At 40.4% G+C, this 20,392-nt stretch overlaps 1 protein-coding gene across 3 annotated transcripts in view; it reads right to left on the bottom strand.

Annotated features, from left to right (window-relative positions):
* Positions 1–20,392, bottom strand: part of ZNF385B (zinc finger protein 385B) — a 161,325-nt gene that overhangs the window by 63,818 nt on the left and 77,115 nt on the right. The window contains exon 3 of one of the 3 annotated variants that reach the window (XM_086615480.1): positions 1,231–1,248. The exons of the other annotated variants lie outside the window; for them this stretch is intronic. Within the exon in view, the coding sequence (XP_086471606.1) occupies positions 1,231–1,248 (18 nt within the window). The remainder of the gene's footprint in view (positions 1–1,230; positions 1,249–20,392) is intronic. 3 annotated transcript variants of the gene reach the window in all.

The following is a 20,392-nucleotide window of genomic DNA, read 5'->3' as shown; positions in this document are numbered from 1 at the left end:
ATCTTGGCTGTCATCCACCACCTCCTTGCTCTCCATGTGCCTTAGCATGGTTCCCAGGAGAATCTGCTCCATGACCTTGCCAGGCACAGAGTTGAGGCTGACTGGCCTGTAATTGCCCGGGTCCTCCTTGTTCCCCTTTTTAAATATGGGGGTTATGTTCCCTCTCTTCCAGTCATCGGGGACCTCGCCAGACCGCCACGACTTCTCAAATACAATGGCCAGTGGCTTGGCAACTTCATCCGCCAGTTCCTTCAGGACCCGCGGATGGATCTCATCAGGTCCCATGGACTTGTGCACCTTCAAGCTCCTCAGATGTTCTTGAACCTGCTCTTCAAGTACAGTGGGCGGTGGTTCATCCTCACAGTCCCTGCTAGTTCTTTCCACAGCTTGGGCGGTAAGACAAGAGGCTTTATCAGTGAAGACTGAGGCAAAAAAGTCATTGAGTAACTCAGCCTTCTCTATGTCGCGGGTAACCAGAGCACCAGTATCCTTCCGGAGGGGGCCTACATTCTCCTTGGACTTCCTTTTGTCCCCTACATACCTATAGAAGCTTTTCTTATTGCTTTTTATATCCCTTGCCAAATTTAATTCCTTCAGGGCTTTAGCCTTCCTCACCTGACCCCTGGTCACTCGTACAGCTTCTCTGTATTCCTCCCAGGCTACCTGTCTCCGCCTCCACCCTCTATAGGCTAACCTCTTCATTTTCAGCTGGTCCAGGAGCTCCTTGCTCATCCACGCGGGCTTCCTGGTCTTTTTGCCCGACTTGTTCTTCATCGGGATGCACCTCTGCTGAGCTTGGAGGAGGTGCTCCTTGAATGTGGACCAACTTTCCTGGGCCCCTCGTCCCTCCAGGGCCGCCTTCCACGGCACTTTGCCCATCAGGTCCTTACACTTTGCCCATCAGGTCCTTTACACAAGCATTGCTCTCAAAGACCAAATAGATTCTCAGTACTACTCCACCAAATCTGAATGCAGACCTGAGCTAAGCAGGGATATTGGCAGAAGAAAGATGTAGCTGACAAGCTTCACTATCTTCATAAATTTAACAGAAGTTTACCATCTCATTAGAGTTTTAATGATAAAGACAACTTACTATGTCAAACACACACTGTTTTAAACTACTTGTATATCTTTGCCATGAATTTACAAGAAAGATCAGTTATATTTATTTGGTCATTTCAGCTTCATAATTTTCAAACAGTATTTTACTTTTGTAACTTCAGTTTTGACTTGGATGGCAGGAGTTACCTATGCACTGGAGATGCAAGCAACAGACTTTGCCAAAAGGCACTGATCCTCACTGGTTCCTTCATCCTTGTCTAAGAGGACAAAACAGGTTTTCACCCGAGCAGACGATCCAAAATGTCTCATTTTATTGAAAGCTTTTCTTCCTCCTACACATATTTAACCGAAATGCAAGTCCTTGTGGAACAGGCGCTGTTCCTCTTTAGCCACATACATATGGCCTCATGCACACTGCAACACACTGATGTTTTTGTAAAAGTTATGAAAAGTTGTCATCGTTATCCAGATTTAGTCTGTGTCTAACAAAAAAGGCACGTAACTAATATTAAGCAGTGAAAGTGGTATTTTGGGGGAGTAATTAGAAAGTCTTGTACCAGTCACTTCCATGGCAAGACGGGTCCCAGGGGCCAGTGAGACATGCTTTACCCAGGAACCAGAAAGGGGGCAAACGACATGGGAACTCAAGGAGTTTCTACCAACAATTCCCCAGCACTTTTGCAGCTTCACAGAAAAACTGTGGAAGTCAAGACTGAGAAGCTCATGGTTTTGGCAGAGGCAATCACAGTTAACGTAGGCCACGGTTAGCAGTCACTGCTCATCTTGTTCAAGTAAGACTGGTGTCAAGTTCAGTCAAATCTAAGCACACAATTTCTCCCTTTGTACCTTCCTGAAAACTATTTGTGAAAGTATTACTTCTATGATTTTCTCCCTAAGTGCTTTTCTTTATCACTGGCAAACACACAAAAAAAGATGTAATGTCTGCACATTAATTCCTCTGATTTGGGTCAGTATTAGACCATTACATGAATAACCCAATTCCATCACTGTCATTGTTTGATGTGGAGGGGGGGGGCGGTTCTGGTGGCAGGACAGGGGTTTTGCTCCCTGCGACCTCCCCGGTTTTGGAACCGGGTTAGGCTTAGTTCTGGCCACCAGATCAGACTGCCATCCCCCTCGGGGTTGAGCCAATAGGGTGCCTCTGCGAACTGCCCTATTTAAGTCAGGACAAGGGAACCGGAAAAGGTGCTTCGCCCAGGATCGAGCAGAGAAGGGAGGAGGGCACTGCCCCCGCTCCCTGGCTCCCGGCCGGGCAGCTGCCTGCGTCGGGCCAGCGCCGCTGCCCACGGAGAATGGCGGCGGCGGAGCCAGCTGGGGAGCTCGGGGGCACCCCACTCCCAGGGTGCCCATTGGGCTGAGTTCACCTGGAGACGACTGAGATCTGAGAGAAACAGATGCATCGACAGCAGGTCAGTGAGGACGGAGCGGGAGGAGGTGTGCCGGAGCCGAGTTTCCCCTGCGGCTGATGGTGAGATGGCAGGCGGCCCCCCTGCAACCAGGACGGCCTCAGTGGAGCAGAGACCCACTCGCAGCCCGTGGGGAGAAGATGCCTGAGCCTGAGGATGGTCGTGTTGGGGTGCACGGCAAGGCGGAGAGGCATCTGGAGTCTGAGTGACGACCCATGCCGGAGCGAGTGGCTACAGCTCCCTAAGTACCCGAGACTGTGGTATAGCCCACACCGGAGCAATCTGTGGGGAAGGATTGTTTCCAGTGGGCTGGACTCACACTGGAGAAGTTTGTGGATTTTTCCTCGTGGGTAGGGGATCCATTGGAGCAGGGGAAAAGGGTGTAAGGACTCCTCCTCCTTTAAGAAAGAAGCAGCAGTAACAGCACGGAATGAACTGACCTGCACTCCCCCAGTCCCTGCGCCCTGTGCTGCTGGGGGGAGGAGGTAGAGCTGGGAGGAAAAGGAAAGGGGGGGGGAAGGTGTCGGTTTTAAGATCTGGTTTTGTTTCTTTCTGTCCTCTCGAGTACTCGGTTTTTGTTTCCCTTTGTCCTTCTAAGTAATCATTAATAAACTCTTTTGCTTTGAGAAAGCCCTGTCTGGTTTGCCTGGGACCATGGTTGGTGGGTGCTCCCTCTGTTCTTGTCTCAACCCTCAGTCCCTTTGGTTTTTTTTCCCTCTCCTCTCTACTTTACTGGAGAAGGAGAGACTGTGTGAGTTTTAGTTGCTAGATCAGCCTAAAACCACGACAATCACCAAATGTATTCATCTAAAACACATATTGGGAGCAATTTCAGCCTACTTAAAGAAATTAATTACTTCCCAGTCTTGAAAGCATGCTCTTCCAAAATCTTCATTCAAGGCAACTATAGAGAAATCTAAAGCCATACACAACTGTCTCCTGTTTTTGTATTACCTAAAGATGTTACTACAATGTTTTAATCCTCTGCTCCAAGGAAGCAGTCCACACTCAGAACAAGAGCAGTGGAAGAGTAACTGAAGTGCTATCAGGACTGAATAAAAGTATCTAACTGACAAATTTCTGTGAACTGTACGATCTGCATCCACCTCAGCTTGCATGTGATTGTTTTAACTTGTGCCACAGACCGTATTTGAGAAAACTTCAAAGGGATATTGTTCGAGTTATTCACACCCACCAGTATTTCGGGGCTTTACACTGAGAGTTTTCAGTTTATAGACAGGCTGTGCTGGCTTTTTCATCCCTGAATTGTTTGCCCATTTTCGGCTATGAGGAACCTTTACTTTCTGCACCAATGTTGAGTAGTCTCATATGGCCAAGGAACAGTAGCAATATAACCACTGAGATGGGTCACTTCTGGGCTTTCTCCTCCTCTGACTTTTTTAGCACAGTGTTTTTCAGACACTGCTGGAGCCAACAGTATCCCTTCAAAGGTGGATGACAAGTTGTCTCTTTCATTTTGCCCATGTTGGCTGAACTAGTTATGGACTGCAACCACACTATGCACAGCCACCCTGCCTTTAGACTTCACACTGTCGTCTCCATTTATAGTGTTTTTCTTCAGTGCTCCAGAAGACAGAAGCCCAGGCAGGACATATTTGAAACGTCTCCCTTGAAGGATTTTGAGATAATTTTGCATGTGTTCATCTACGAGCTTTTTCTGGGACCCTACAGTTTCCATAGAGCTTAACAACTTGTCAGTGGAAGTTTTGAACATTGTCAGAAATATTTACTTCAGTATATGGTTCAAAAAACAGTTTTATAAACAGGTTAGAGCTGGAGGTAGCACCTAGGCTTTCATATTGAATAAAAGACTTTTCAGCTCTATTGCCTATGCCTTGCAAAGAACTAAAAAACCCAAAAACCCACCACCACCAAAAAAACCCAACTTGCACAAGACTTTCCTATACTAGCTTATATGCAGCTTTATGGGAAGATTGGCATAATGAAATTATGTTTATTAAAAAACCCACCTAAATATAGAAACGCATACCATAAAAAAAATTTAATAGCTTTCTTTGCTTATATCTGATGCCCCCATTGCTTCATGCGTCAGATCTATCTGCTTTCACTACAATTTTTTTTTCCCCCATAAATGACAAGTGAAAAATCGGTCACTTGCAAGTCACTACATTTTGTAGTTTAGGTGTTTACTTGACTTTAGCCCCTGAGATGTTTCCCCATACTTAACAGAAGTATCAGTCTTTTTTCCTTCTCAGTATGATCAGTTTACAGGATTCAGAAGTTTTCTAATTTTGTTTGTTTATTTACAGCTATACATCCATATTACAGAATGTCACATGTTTCTGTTTATACCCAAGATAAAGTGCTAGAAACAAGTTAAGTGCAAGTAAAATAACTCTGAGTTTCTGCACAGCAGGTATTCATATCAAAATGCTTAAGGAAAAAAGCTATTCTAGAAGTATTCCATTAATAATACTCATGGAGTTGAACTTTAAGACATTCTCCCCTCTTAAATGAAAAGCAATGGGAATAAACATAGCATTTTATTAGACTTCCCTCCCCAGGATTCATGCAACAGAACAAACATTGCTTCCTTATGGTATGGTATTATGATAAATGAGACCTATGATACCCATAGGGATTTCAGTCTGTCAAAAGTAAAGTAGTCAAGGAGAGATAAGACCATTACTTCAACAGATTCTCCCAAATGGCAAATTAATACAATCCTAAGAGATAACTCACTATCCAGACAACTTATTTTTAAAAATAACTTGAAGCAGAAGCCCAGCATATATGAGACATGGCACAGCTCCCAGTTGACAATAGGAAAAATGCTAACAACTTCTCTGTCCCCAGGGCACCATACAAACTAACTCACTAATGAATGAGGATGCAGCTCCTTTGGGAGTTGATATGACTATCGTCAGAGCTACTGATACACATACATCTTTTGAAATTTGGAGAGTGCACTGAATTCATACCTCAAGCATTATTCAGATATTAGTGGAACCGTCCGACCTTCCATTGAGTTATTAATGGATTAAAAAAGCACAAACTATACACACTTATTCATGTTTGGCAAATGAAAATGGGTAAATCCTCAAAAGATGCGGGTTTTTTTCAGAAGCCATAAGGGAAAGGCAGCAAGAACTGGTGTAGAGCTTACTCAACAGCACTAAGCAAGAACCACTCTGTGTAATGCTCATAAGACAAGTGATAAGAAAGCATTGGTCCAGGTCTAGCCTTCTATAGCAATATATGGATAAAAAATGACGTCAAATACTCTGTACTCCATCCTGAGTTTATTTTTTCAGTAAATGTTTCAGCAGACACAGTGGTATTTGATGCAACTTCATTGCAATGTACAAATTATGTATATATTGCACAGTTTAAGTTCTTTGTGCTCAAGAATGACTTACGTAAAAAATATGTCAGATTATGAAAATAATTTTCTCCTTGCAAATTAAAACATGATTTCCAGTATGCTTGAGCACAAAGTTAGTATTTCCATTATTATCCATCCAGAAATAAATGTTCTATGAAGGCGTGCTAACAGAATTCCATATTCTCCTTTTCTATAAAATCAGATACCATGAAATGAGATATTTCTACATTTCAAATACATGTAGGATTCCACCAACTGGGTCAAACCCAAAAATAAATTGAAATCTGGTGCTGCTGAAATGAATGGAAGCTCTGGCATTTAATCAATCCAAAAAGTCAGCCATCACTTACCTAATATTGATAATTATATATAGCTCATTTACAATCAGAAAAGTATAGCTATATATTGTACATATTTCCCATAAGAATTCTAAAAATAAAACCCTAATTGTACTTGCAAGTAAGCAAATCTTCATTAAATCAGACTCTTCTTCATTGAAAATATTAGAGGCTGACTTAGAATTACTTCAACTCTCATGAATTGTTAATATTCCTCTGTCTATCTAACCGTTTTCAATCTCCAATGTCTCATAATTGAAGGATGTTAGTTTCAAAAAATAAAAATGTAGACTTATAGATGATAAATACTATGCATATACTTGACATGAAGACAATAATGGAAAAGCTGATATTGAAAACCTCTATTATAATAATATTAATATTCAAAAGAACTGTGTCAATATTTATTTCCTTAATCTCTACATTTAGCACATCAAAATCATGGAGAACAAATAATGATGTTTACCTGGTGGAGGAGGGTGGGCAGGGTAGGGGCATAACAATAAGAAACTGGAATTTCAGTATTTTAGAGACAAATACATCAAAACATTAATCAAGAAAAACCTCATTCTCCTTGCAGTTGTACTGCATTTCTAATAGTTTGCAGTAACAACAGGAATCCCAGTAGGTTTTGCATAGAAAATATCGGAACAGATGGAGTGGGAAGAGAAGTCCAATAATTAGAAGTGGAACAGATTATCTTGCATTTTCCTTAAATAACTGTGTTACAATTGCCTGATCATAACACTTGGAAGAGCCCTGTCCCTCCAGGGATTTGGAGAATGTGTGACTCACACTCCTGTCCTCTTTCTCCTTTAGACACCACTCTTGTGTTCTTGCGGCCGAGAAAGGACTGGCACACCTGCACAACAGACAGCCTAAATTTTACAGCAACTGTGCTACACTGTTCCACACCTTTTTTTTTGTGGTATTTATCTTCCCAAGTCAAGTGAACTCCAGAAGCGCTATACTAGTATCAAAGCATGTTTGTTGGCACTGGCTCCTTGTCAAGTCTGAGCAATTAAATAAATTATAGAACATCCTTCACTATATTTAGAAGAAACATGCTGGCTGCAGTACAACTGCAATTTGCTATTATCTAAAGGTGGTATGGAAATATTTGTCATTAGTTTCTTAAAAGAGCTCATTCTCTAGACTTCTAAAGCAACCGAGACAATTTGACTGGAAAGCAGAATGGCACGTTATAGCTTAACACCACCAAGCTCAGTAAGTTGGCTTTTATTCTAATCAAACAGTGACAACTATTAATAAATGCAATGTTCCTGCCTGCATTAAAGTCAGCTGGAGCTTTGCAGTCTATCCCAGTTTCTTTTTCTCAGAATCTCCTGGCTTGCTCAAGCCTCTGCCTCTGGTATCCACAGCCTGAGCGAGCAAGTCTGCCTCTTCCTCTGTTCTTACCTGCTTCTAGGAAACGCTGCTTTGGAGTTGTTTTCACTTTGAAGTTTTCCAAGTGTAGCAGAAAAGACAGCTGCTTCTTTCTCAGCTCTCTATTCTTTTGCCATCTGCACTAACAGAGATCTTTCTGAAATCCTCAGGATCCTTTTTCTTGATTTATTTAAATTAGGTCTCCCCTTGCCTTTTCCACCCTCCCAACACAAAGGCGCAGTGAGAGAGGTTATTTGTTTGCTCTTCTGCTGTCACACTTAAATAAAAATACGACATCACCACACGCCTTCTGAAGTCTTGTCCAGAGTATGGTGCAACTTCCATGCTAGCCTCGTTTTCTTCCCTCAGTGCATATTCTTAGGTGCTGGGCATCAAGCCTGTGAGTGTCCCGGGATGAAGCACTGCACTCCCTTCCCTCACAGTTCAGGATTCTGATTTAACACGAGGTTTCATTATAAACTGAAGCTTTCCTACTAAGGAAGAGGAACAAAAAAGCCCAATTTACATTTCCTTAAAAGTTTCATAATTTGAGGGATGGGACTTTGTTGCAGTTAGCTTTTCAGAGAGCCTGTTATCACTCTACCTCTCATATAACCTGATGATCCTCAAAATCCAACTCTTACCCTGAATTCTGTCACCACTGAGCTCATCATCTAAATCTCAGTGAGCCTCAACACAGACTTTCTTTCAGGAGGTCCTGAGTTGCTACCCAGTAACACCAAACAAGTCTGTCACTGGGAATGCTGCTGGGTGACCATTTTGTTATTAGTTGTTCAAAACCGTTATGTCTTAACTTTTACATTTAGGGGGTTTATGTCTGCATTTGGCGTCTCTCTCCTTATTCCACTTCAGTACTCCAACATACCAGCTCAACAATGCTGTGTGCAAAGGTAAGGGGGGTCTAGATCCATATGCATCCTCACAGACGTATCTAAACGCTTAACCACACTAGACAATTTCCAACTCTCTTAAAAGCCATCATAGCTCGGAAAATTGCATGTCTCATTTGCTTTTCCCACATATTACACAATCATCTCTAAAAGTACAGTTACCTAAGTTGCTTCTCATTTTCTTTTCATAAGTTATTCTATTGGTATTGCTCTTTAAATATCCTTCAGATAAAAGATTGCAACAACAGCTAATTTAGGTTGTTTAAAGTGGTCTATAGAAACTATCTGAGATGGAAACCAGGATCTCTACTGAATGAAATCTAGTTTTCCTTCCAATGAAAATTATCAATTTTTCAGAAATTTAAAAAGAAGTTTAAAAATCAGTGCACCTCTTTTCTATGTAACAGGTCACAATTTCAGTCACAATCTTTCCCTTAGTTGCTATCATTTTCACAGTTACGTACATGCTTTTAGAATAATCTATATCTTTTTCTTTAGAAATAAGAAACAATGAGACAGGGGAGAAAGGCAAATTTAAAACCTTCATAACATTGTTCGTGTAGCCTACGTTCCACACTGAATTTAACTGCTCTGCCACCGTACAGGTCATGCAGTGATTGCAAGCATCCATGCAAAACAAGTCAAATCTGTAAAGGTGGTGAGCAGATTTATCACATACGCAATTTAAGTCCAACTGATATAATCCTTTTTCTAAGTCTGGTTTACTGAAGAAATTCCTAGATGACTTAGAAGTAGATAAAGAAAAAAAGAACTATTTCATAATTTCCTTGTTAATACTACAGAAAGGAAAGCTCCTCTTTCCCAAACTTTTAAAATTCTTCCTGGTGCTCTATCTGCTGCCCCTAACTAAAGCAACAGGAATGTCTTCACAGGATTTCCTGGAGGATTTCAACTTTCTCCTAATCAGATGGTGTCCTGGTTTTAGCTGGGACAGTGTTAGCTCTTCTTTTTGGCAGCTAGAAGAGCTCCGTGTTTTGGTTTTACTCAGAGGCTCGCTCTGAGAAGAATGTTGATAGCAAGTTGATGTTTGTGGTTGGATGTGGGACTCCAAGGACTCTTCAGTGTGTCGGAGTGCAGAAGCACGGCGGGATAAGGGGGGAGCATAGCCAGGACAAGGGGGCCACGATTCCCCTTGTGATTTGTGGTGGAACTTAAGATTGAGGGCCAAACCGGCCAATTAGTATTCCATATCATGCAGCATCATGCCCAGTATAAAAGTGAGGGGCAGCCGGACAGAAGGGCTTTTGCGCTTTGGCTCTTTCGCCACTTTTGCTCTTTTGCGCTTGCTGTGCCTTTGCTCTATTGCTTTTTTTTCCCCTCTCTCTCCCAGTACTCCCACTCTCAGAGTACTCTCTCTCTGCCCCTCTCTATTTTGGGGCCTCGCGTTCATCCGGGATTGCAGCTTCGGGATGAGACGGGCTTCGCATACGAGGGGATGGTGAGCATCTACACTGTGTATTAAATCATCTGTATTAAATTGTTCTTATCTCAACCCATGGGTTTCCCGTTTCTCCTTTAATTCTCTCCCTCATTCCTGGGGGTGGGGGAGGGTGAGTGACCGGCTGTCTGGGTTCGGTTGCTGGAACAGCCTAACCCATGACAGATGGCATACAACATTTCCTTCTTTTCAATGCCCACACTCCCATACTCATAAAAGCCACAGCAAGGGACAACTCAGAGCTCTGTCTCTCAAGCTTTACAAGTTACCAGTGCACCTTGTTGTACTGTACCTGGAAACACAACAAGCACAGACCTCACTCCACTCAAGAAAGTAGGAGTCAGACTCAACATTTGTCTCACCTAAAAATCTGAATAAAGGTACTTTAACTTGGCTGTGAAAAGAGCACAAGAGTTGCATTTCTGATCAAAGTTCTTTAGGACATTTACAAATGGAAGACAAATACTACAAGTTCACCAGTGTTTTACAATATTCAGAAGCTGCAGAGGTTTTTGCTATGACCACACAACCATGAATCATTTTATCAAAGCAAAACCATAATAAAACACAGACCATGTAGTCCCACAAAGGCTTCCCACTGTTTATTCCGTGCCATGATGCTTACCTTAGTCTATAAGGTTACAATCCACCTCCTCCGCAGCATTTAAACATATACAAAGCGTAAGACTCTGAGCTAAATAATCCTTTCATTTCAACATGGTGCTTTTGTGATGTTAAGTGCTACAAGACTGTGGACAACGGACAAGCCTGAACAAATCCAGGCTGTTGTAATTGTGTGCTTAGCTTTAATTACCCTTGAGGAGAGTGTTTGCAACTTGACTCCAGAGGGAGGGCAGCCTACTATTGACATCACCAGATCAAATATAACCTAAAAGACTGATAAACTGTATTTCAGTGGCATTTTCCCTGCTATTATTCTTAGAATTAAACTTAGAGGGGTTACTAGCTAGCTGGCTACTACAGAGTTACATTTTACACAACCTCTGGGGGAAAAAAAAAAAAAGAAAGAAAAAGAAACAGTGTCTGCTTGAATTTTAAAAAAAGTTCATAAAAGGGGACCTCAGAGCATAGGGTTACAGACAGCGAGGAGTCAGGACATTCAGAAGATCAAAGTCCACAAATCCCAGCTCTCCTGAATTAAGGCACCCTGCTTTACTCCAAGTCATGACTGATGAATAAGTAAGAACTTTAAAATTTGTAAAACTATAATACATGCTATCTAGGCAATAGATTTCAAATTAACAGGTCTGTTAGTGCAGATCACCACACTTGTCATCTTACTGAACGTTAATTAAACACTGGTGTCTGACTAGAAGCCTTAGTCTGCTTTTGGGTGCTCCAGCGCACCAGCCCTGCCAGGGGGGACCATAAAGACTTTTGACACTGTTACATTTTCAAAGACTGCATGACATGAACTTGGGCAACCCTACCCTCAGCTACATTCAGCAAAAGAGACCAAAAAAACCCTGCGGTATGTAACAGAATGTTTCCGTTCAATTAAATTGAGGTTGCTCAAAAGAAGAAATTTTTTAACAAAACATTCAAACTGACTTTTAACAGGACTTCAGCTAGTATAAGGCTTTCGAAAAAAGTCACCTCTCATTTCCCTGAGACTAATTAATATCACTTTAATACGATTTATTTCATAAATTAAATCTAAATAATCAAACACTACACTGAAAATACAGAGAAATAAACAGAAGGTGAGAGTCAATGTAATAAAAGTGTGAAAGCATTTTTATGAAAAGTTCCACGCAGCCTGCATCTACTTTCCATGACCACACTGGGAGCAGGCTGGGCAGCCCCACCGTCCCTCCGTTCCCAACGCTCCCCTTGAGCCAGCACAGGGAATTAGACCAGCTGGAAACAAACTGGCAACAAGCCAAGAAAAGAGAAATTTGCTTCCAATCAGACCAGTGAGCTGGTCGAGCTGAGCTCAATTATGAAAGAGAGAGTACCGAGATGGGGACAGCTGAAAAGAAAAATTTTGTGAGCACTGATGCTTCTTCTTCTAATCCAGACTCGCCTGAACTAGACCTCATCTTTCTTGAAGTGTAGCAGACAAATTTCATGCCTGCCACACCATGTTTCTGGTCATATCTCTCAGGATGGTATCCATCTTCGCTGACAGCATGGCAGTGTCAGCTGACGTTCGGTTTGTGATATACAGCAATCCTTCCCTGCAGTCACAGAGCAGTGATTCCTGCTTATGTGCCGCGTTGGTTATTACTCAGCTCCTGTTATCCTGGGTATACTTTGGCAAAATTCATTTGTCCCTTTCTTCAAAGGGAAGATAATCCATTAGTTCTTAAACTCAGTTTGTTCTTTCTTCTCTTTTAAAAATACTGTGCCCCCATCGGCTCTTCTAGTGCTCTGGGACTTCATCTTCTCTTCACAAGCAGTAGCAGTTCTGATACTTCCATCTGTGCAAGCATCCTTGCGTTGTGTTTGTCAGAACCAGAGATTTGTAGATTCTAGTTCTTACAGGGTTTTGTTATTTGTATTGATGACTGTCAGGTTAACACAATTGATCTTTATGACAAAAAAAAAAAAAAGCCAAAATGGCACCATGCAACCCAAACTTCTTGGCTTCCTCTAACATTCACAGAATACCAATTCATTTTTTCCTTTGTATTCTGTAAGTATTTTAAGTGTATATACAGAAAGATTTCTTAAAGTTTGCTGCTTATTTAAGTCTCATTTTATTTTCTACTTTTGTCCTACATTCACACATCTGTGTTGCTCTTTCTTCATAATCCTTAATATTTTAAACTACTTTCCATTTCCTACCTATACATACAGTCATAGAATCATAGAATGGCTTGTCCTTGAGTCTCTAAAGAGCTTGTAATTTAGTCAAATCGTCCTTGCTATACTTCCTGTCTTTCCTATGCCACGGGACAGTTTGCAATTGCGCTCTTATCAGGGTCTCCTTAAAAGAACTTTCAAACTCCTACTGGATGCTTGATAAAAGAAATAACCTGATAAGGTATTGTAAAGAAAAAAGTCCACTCAATTCTCTTTTCAAAACTACTTTCACTACTGGTTGTTTGGTGTGCTACAGTGCAGTAGCATTTTGCTGCACAACTTAAAAATCAGGCAAGATGGCTATTCTGTTATTATTTAAATTAAGAAGCAACTCCCTCTCAGTTCTAATAAACATCCTTTGCACTATCTTAAAAATAAGTGTAATATTTTGCTCTGATTTTAAAAGTAATAAATAATAATTAATATTTAGTATCCCAACTGCTAGTTTAAAGATGGATCTAAGCAGCGTATAGACTTCAGCCTGCTTCCTGGAACAGGCAGGTGTATTTCCTTCGCCCTTTCACTTTCTAAATCCCTGGTTATATATTATGATAAATAATGGAGCCTATCATTCTGATGAGTAAGAATAAAGCGATGAAGAGTTTGCTTTTTTTTTTTTCCTCTGTCTTGATTCCTGTTTTAAGAACGAGCTTACATTTCCAATCATCGGGCTTTAAATTCATGTTTAAATATTTTTGTTAATTCTCTCAAGAGCACCACGCACATTTAACCTCACTTCATATTTAGCAGTTGGAAACACTGAAGTAAGAGAGGCTTTTCTGATTGAAATGCAATACACATTTTACAGAAAACATAGTTTGAAATGTTGCTTTATATCTCTAAACTTTTCAAAACTTAACAATGAGAGATGAAACTACATAATTCCAAGAAAGGGTGTTTTGTCTTTGTTAGGTGGGAAGAACTGGCAACAGGCACCAAGGAGGGAAAACACTTCTATTACAAAGACATGACATCCTCCCCCTTGTGATGTTTCTAGTAGCTGTAATGCCACTCGCTGCAACAGTAAAAACCCTAAAATGTAACCCAGATTATTGGAGACAGAATGATTCGTGTGAGACTTTGAAGTCACAGTTGAAGGCATTTTATAAGATTATACTTTTAGACACAAAGAAATCTTTAAAAGATTGCGTCTATAACATACCTCTGGTTTTCCCTTTTAATTGCATATTTTCACAAAACCAAGGGAAGCAAGACTGCTTTTATGAACTTAAGGCCTGGAGGTGTGATGTTCAAAACTCCAGCAAATGGTCCAAACTTGGATCTGTTACTCTAGTGCAAATCTGTCATCATTCCTTTTAAGTCTGCAGAGTCACTAGGATTAGCAGCAGTGCAAGTGTGAAATTTGGCTGATTAATTTCAGCAGGAGGAGCTCTGTGTAGAAACAACAGCTGCCAGGTCAGACACTATAGCTAACAGTGCGTTTGCAGCCCAGAAAGACAACCATCTCCTGGGCTGCATCCAAAGAAGTGTGGCCAGCAGGTCGAGGGAGGTGATTCTGCTTCTCTACTCTGCTCTCCTGAGACCCCACCTGCAGTACTGTGTTCAGCTCTGGGGACACCCAACACAAGAAGGACATGGAGCTGTTGGAGCAGGTCCAGAGGAGGGCCACAAAGATGATCCAAGGGCTGGATCACCTCTCCTGTGAAGACAGGCTGAGAGAGCTGGGACTGTCCAGACTGGAGAAGAGAAGGCTCCAGGGAGACCTTCTAGCAGTACTTAAAGGGGGCCTACAGAAAAGCTGGAGAGGGACTTTTTACAAGGGCATGTAGTGATAGGACAAGGGGAAATGGATTTAAACTGAAAGAGGGCAGATTTAGATTAGATCTAAGGAAGAAATTCATCACTTTGAGGGTGGTCAAGCAGTGGAACAGGTTGCCCAGAGAAGTTGTGGATGCCCCATCCCTGGAGGTGTTGAAGGCCAGGTTGGATGCGGCTTTGAGCAACTTGATGCAGTGGAAGGTGTTCCTGCCCATGACAGGAGTGTTGGAAATAGATGATCTTTAAGGTCCCTTGCAACCCAAACCATTCTATGTTTCTAGCATTTCTCAATGCGAAGAAATAGTAAGAGGAGGTACCACGGTATTTGTCAGCACAGTTTCACGTTGTCACTTTGATACTACATGAACAGAAACTACTACATGCTCTTTGTAGACCAATAGTTCTTAAACTGCTGCACAGAGGAACCCAGTGAAGACATGAAATACATGAACACCAAATGGAAAGCTGAAACAATTACGACGTTACACAGATAGCAGCATTTGTAGCAGGAGGATCACAGCAAGGAAGTCATGCAGAATGACTTGTAGTCCATGAGAGGATCACAGCTTACCCATTCTATTACCACATATTCTGGACTACACACTGCAGTGCTCTGTTTCTGTGCAAATGTCCTGAATCATAACATCTCCTTGCACAAATAGTTGCTACAGTAGCATGCTAAATTTGGCAAGAGAAGTTCGCAAAGACAGGGATGAAAGACTGGCTCCTTAGTTAAGGTCAAAGCTTGTACGTTCCTGTGGATACACCAGTCATGGTTTCGCAGTTAAGTATGCATTCCAGAATGGGTTTAAAATGTGCCATATATTTCTGCAATAGATACAGCCTTTCAGAATGAAACCGTACTCCAGAATATACTCACTGCTGTATAACCTCAGGAATCTAACCAAAGTCCCTAATTCAGGAGCTAAGGTTCCTTAAGCAGTGGTAATAAAGAAGTAGGCTCTGAACTTGTATTTTCAGAAGAAATCTCTGGAGGCCAATCAACTACAGGAGTCTAGACACTTTTAACATGGTCACCTCCAACAGCCAGCATAAGCGATCTCCCTCCACCTCTACTGGTGGTACCTACACCTTTGGAATTTCTGCGTCGTTTTTTCAGAATTTAAAAAACCGTTCTCTGAAAGTACTTGGTACTAGAGTCTGGGTGAAACTTGTCCATAACTACAGTATATGCCTGCCAGCACAGGAGAAGATCAGGCAACCAAACTTACCGTTAACTTGCTTTTATGCGCTTTGATCAGGAAGATGCACAATAGCTTTAGCGGCTTCCAAAGGGAAAATTCCTTAGTTAAAAGGTGTAGTCAGAATAGAGAATAGAACGGGAAAGAGAAGAATAAGTCCATTTGCCAGTAGCAGAATGTTTACATTAAAGAGAAATACATATGTATTCTAAATCCACCCCTTAAAGATGTGACATGTATTAAGTTTTGTGTTTTTTAATTTAAGGTCCATTTCACAACAAGTTTTGCAAAGACAGCTTTTATCTTACAACTTGCTGCCAGCACAGAAATTCAGGTTTCTACACCACCTTTTTCCCAGGACATGAACGTTAAACATCTTCTATTAAACACTTCTGAAAGTTACACAAAAATAAGAGTCATGCAAAGTGAAATTTAATCCTCAGATGTCTTTGCTATTATAGAAAAACGAAATGTATGTCACATTTTAAATGCTTTATGGAATGCACATTTGAATAGAGTACCATGACTGATACCTCAATTAAAACAAACAAAATAGATAGGTATGTCTTTAGACAAGGCTGGAGACAGAATAGAAAATAGCCATAAACACTTTCTTTTTCCCAGATTCAAGAGCATTGTTTGCAACAATGAACTCCAGAAAAGCCTTTGTTGTCCATGAAGAAAAAAAAAAAAAAAAAAAAATCGAGGAAATATGACTCAACACAAACTGAGAAGTGGTCATCCCACAGCATGAGGTCTCACCTGCAGCACAGTATTTAATTCTTGGTAGCCACGATGAAGGATAAGAAAAATGAATTTAAGATAGTAATAAGAAAAAAATCCCAAGAGCAGCCGAGTTCCAGTGCGGTAAGAATTAGAAAACGTCAATTAGTTTTAAGATTGTAAATCTCTCCACCTACAAGAACAGAGGTTTGAACAAGATGAGCTTTGCCCACTATTTTTATTTCTGTATGTGTATATTCAAACAAAACACTGGAGAAAATCTGTAAATCAACCTGAAACCACTTGGTCTTCATATGTTGGGCTAGGTATAGATTACAGATTGATAAACCAATCCATTAGGCAGCAGTGCAGAGTTAAAATAAGACTCGGGCAAAAACTACAGAAAATAAAAATATCTGGACATTCTGTCTAAAATACATTTTAAATATGACCTTCGTCATGTAGTAAGAAATAATAAAAAAAAGTATAAATAGTAAAAATGTTTGATGTGTTTCCAAAAAACATTCCGGTTGCAAGAGACTGACCTGCCAGAGTAGCAATTAAAGTGAAGGAGGAAAAAGCCCAGTTCTCTCTTCTGTGTACATGATAGTGCATGAAGCCAAATAACCTGGCACAGCATGAGGGACAAAGCTCAAAGTATCAATATATCCCTTACATGAAGCAAGGACTTATCAGTCCCTGTCTGATAATGCTTATTGTGTTGAGCAGCAGGTACCTTTGACTTGAAAAGGATTCACAAACTCAAAAGAAACTGAGGCAAAGCAATATAAGAAGCAAGCTCTGGCAGGTCTAGAAAATACAAAAAGGTAAATACGGACACCCTAGGAACAATACATGACAGATGTAGAGGCAAGAGGGGGGACAGAGGATTTGAAAGACTTCTGAAGTAAAGAATTCTGAAAGGTTTGGAGAATAGAGGGAACCAAAATAAAAAGATACAACTGAGAAAAACAGGCATGAACATCTGGGAAAACTTCTTGACATCAAGATTATTCTGCGTGATATTTAATATTCACAGTAGCAGCCTTTTTGAGCTAAACCAAACTGAGGAAATAATCTCCTAAGAGAATTTGGGAATCTCAACTGCACACGCATTTGTACCAAGACTGAATAAAATGGTGTTATATGTACAAGAGAAGCAATTCCACACTGACAAGGAGAGGATTAGATGACCAGCAACGGACACTATGATTGCAGTCATTAAAGACAAATCACAATAAGATATTTATAACCAGTGTCAAATTTTTCTTTTATGAAGTATAAACATGACCTTGCTTGATTTCAAGAAGACTGTGTCTTTCAGAAATAGTTTTATCACAAGTTTTGGTCAACAGATCAATAAAGCAAAATTTAACAGAAGTAAATAAAAGCACAAACACATGCTACAAGCTGACATGAATGATGTCCCCAGTGCAGCATATTTTACCAAGTCCATTCTACAGCACAAAAGTGGGTCCTTCCTGCACAAACAGGATTGTCAAAATCTTAACATGGCAACATTGAAATCTATAGAAATATCTGTATCTTTCTGTATATAAAGGAATAAAAAGCTCTAGTTTAAAAAGAGACAAAAGTGCTTATTTCTGTTTGAAATTTGCATTTTTTATTTTACAATGGTACTTGCATTTTTTGCATTTGAAATGCAGAGAACAGTATAAAGACTAACAGGATCACTCTGATAGGAATTATGTACCTATTCCTGCGGACAAATAAAGACAAAAAAGTTTTCAGCTTTATTCTTCTGTCAAATCTGGTTGTTGACAATTGAATTAGTAGTTCTCAATATAGTAGCTGTTGCAAATTCGGGGAAAAAAAGGTTGCTAAGATTGCCTTTCACTCTGCAAGTGGAATTTTCCACTCTGTACAATTTGCTTTGACAAAATTAGTATTTATATAGAGTCGTGCTACCACTGCACATGAAATGGAAAGTTCCACAGCTGTAATGAAACTGGGAACTTTTGTTCATGGAACACTTTTATTTTCATATTAAGAACAAACATGCATCATAGTTAAGAGCAATGTTGCTTATCTTTGTAGTAAATACAAGATTTACAATTTTACTCCCAAATACAAGTTGTATTTGATTTTAAATGTTAATTCTCTATAATGCATTTCTAGTGAGTTCATGATACAACACCCCACGCACAGCTGCTAGTTGCCACGTCCCTCACACCTACCATAACAATTTGCTTGCATGCAAAGCACCGTGAGCTGAATCAGCAAAAAGCAGAGACAGCTTTCATTTAGGGACATTAAGATTTGTGCAAGTTGCAGCAAAGCAAGATATCTATCAAAGAATTTATACTTATTTCTTCTAGAGTGATGGCAACTTCCAGCCATTATTACTAGATATATCAAAGCAGTTTGATTAAAAGCTGACCACTGCATCATGGAAAGTAGGGCTAGACAATCTCAAGTCATCCAATCCATCTACATGAAACAAAACAAGAGTTCTGCCTTAAATCTATGGTGTCAGTCAAACTCCACATTATTTGAAAGTGCTTTGCTATAAAAAGCACTCAGAACAGAGGGAAAAGAAGTAAAGGTAAGTTAAAAGCTGGCAAGAGAAGGGAAAAGAAAAAAAAGGATGACTGCTACTGGCTCCATGGGATTTGGTGCATCTTCTGTGCACATGTCTATCTCAAAAAATCGGATATTTGAAACAGATCTTAGTGAACTGTAAAGAGGCATTCATGAGAAGCTACAAAAATCTTTGATATGACTCACATTTAAAAGAAGAGTCAGCAAGATTATGTGATATTTGCAGAATAAATAGCAAATAATGACAAGCATTTAAGATCTTGCACGTAGTCTGGAACTTTAATTACCTGAGCAAAAACATAGAGGAAAACAATTAGATTATAGTTGTTAATTATGCAGACTAATTGATGGAGTTATAACAACTACTTCGGCATTTCAAATTTCATCCTTCAATAGCAAATAGATGTTGAGAGATCTGTTCTGCCTAATATCAGTGAGAACAATATAGACATACGATCCATCTTTCCCTGAAGGCCTGGAATCCCACTGCTCAAAGTTTTGTTTATACTAGAAAAGTTACAGCTAAAAAAGTATAAACACATACTTGGTTTGCAAAAAAGAATTGTAATTGAGATAAATCACAGTAAAAGAGAATTGCATGCAACTTTCAGTTTTTAGAACTTACAGGGCTGGACTTAGGGCCAATAATATCTTTGCTTGTAGGCTGAGCAACTTGGGGAATTGGAGTGATTTAACACACACAACACATCAGGAGGCCTGGAATCATACACACAGTTACAGTTGGGGTTTGACCTTGGTGATTTAAGCTTGATGAAGTTAGGAAACACTGATAAAGAGGAAGAATGCTGATAAAAAGAAAAAGGGAGTGTGAGAAGCTGGCATGGGGAGTGTGAGAAGCTGACATTGAGCTTAGCAGATAGAAAATGATGCTTTTTTAGGCACCACCAATAGCAAAGCTAAAACAGGCACGTGCACTACTGGTTGTAACCAATGATAACCAAGCAAAGGGCGTGTGGACACATCGTGGCTGGAAAAATGATCCATAAAAGCTGCTTGTTAATTGCAATAAACGTCTCTGGTATCACATCTACGAGTCCGTGCATTCAGCTGCCGCAAGAAGGGAAATGCTTCCAAAAAGATTCAAGCAAAGGGAAGAGGACTGAAATGAGATATAAAATTACACTGTAAGACAAGGTACAGAATCGAGCCTGAAGGGACACTGACTTAAGGGGGCACTGCTCAGCTTGAGGCCGGCCTGGAGTTACCTGGTGGTCTTCAGTTCTCCTATGACAGACATACAGTTATGGTTGGCACTATCACATATGTAACTGTCCTTCTCAGGAGAGCAAACAGGTACAGAGAAGCCTCCACCACTTATGTTGGAGT

The sequence above is a fragment of the Tauraco erythrolophus genome, chromosome 8, assembly GCF_009769465.1.
Source record: "Tauraco erythrolophus isolate bTauEry1 chromosome 8, bTauEry1.pri, whole genome shotgun sequence".
Lineage (NCBI taxonomy): Eukaryota > Metazoa > Chordata > Aves > Musophagiformes > Musophagidae > Tauraco > Tauraco erythrolophus.
The sequence above is the reverse complement of the archived record's forward strand: the minus strand, read 5'-3'. Positions and strand labels throughout refer to the sequence as shown.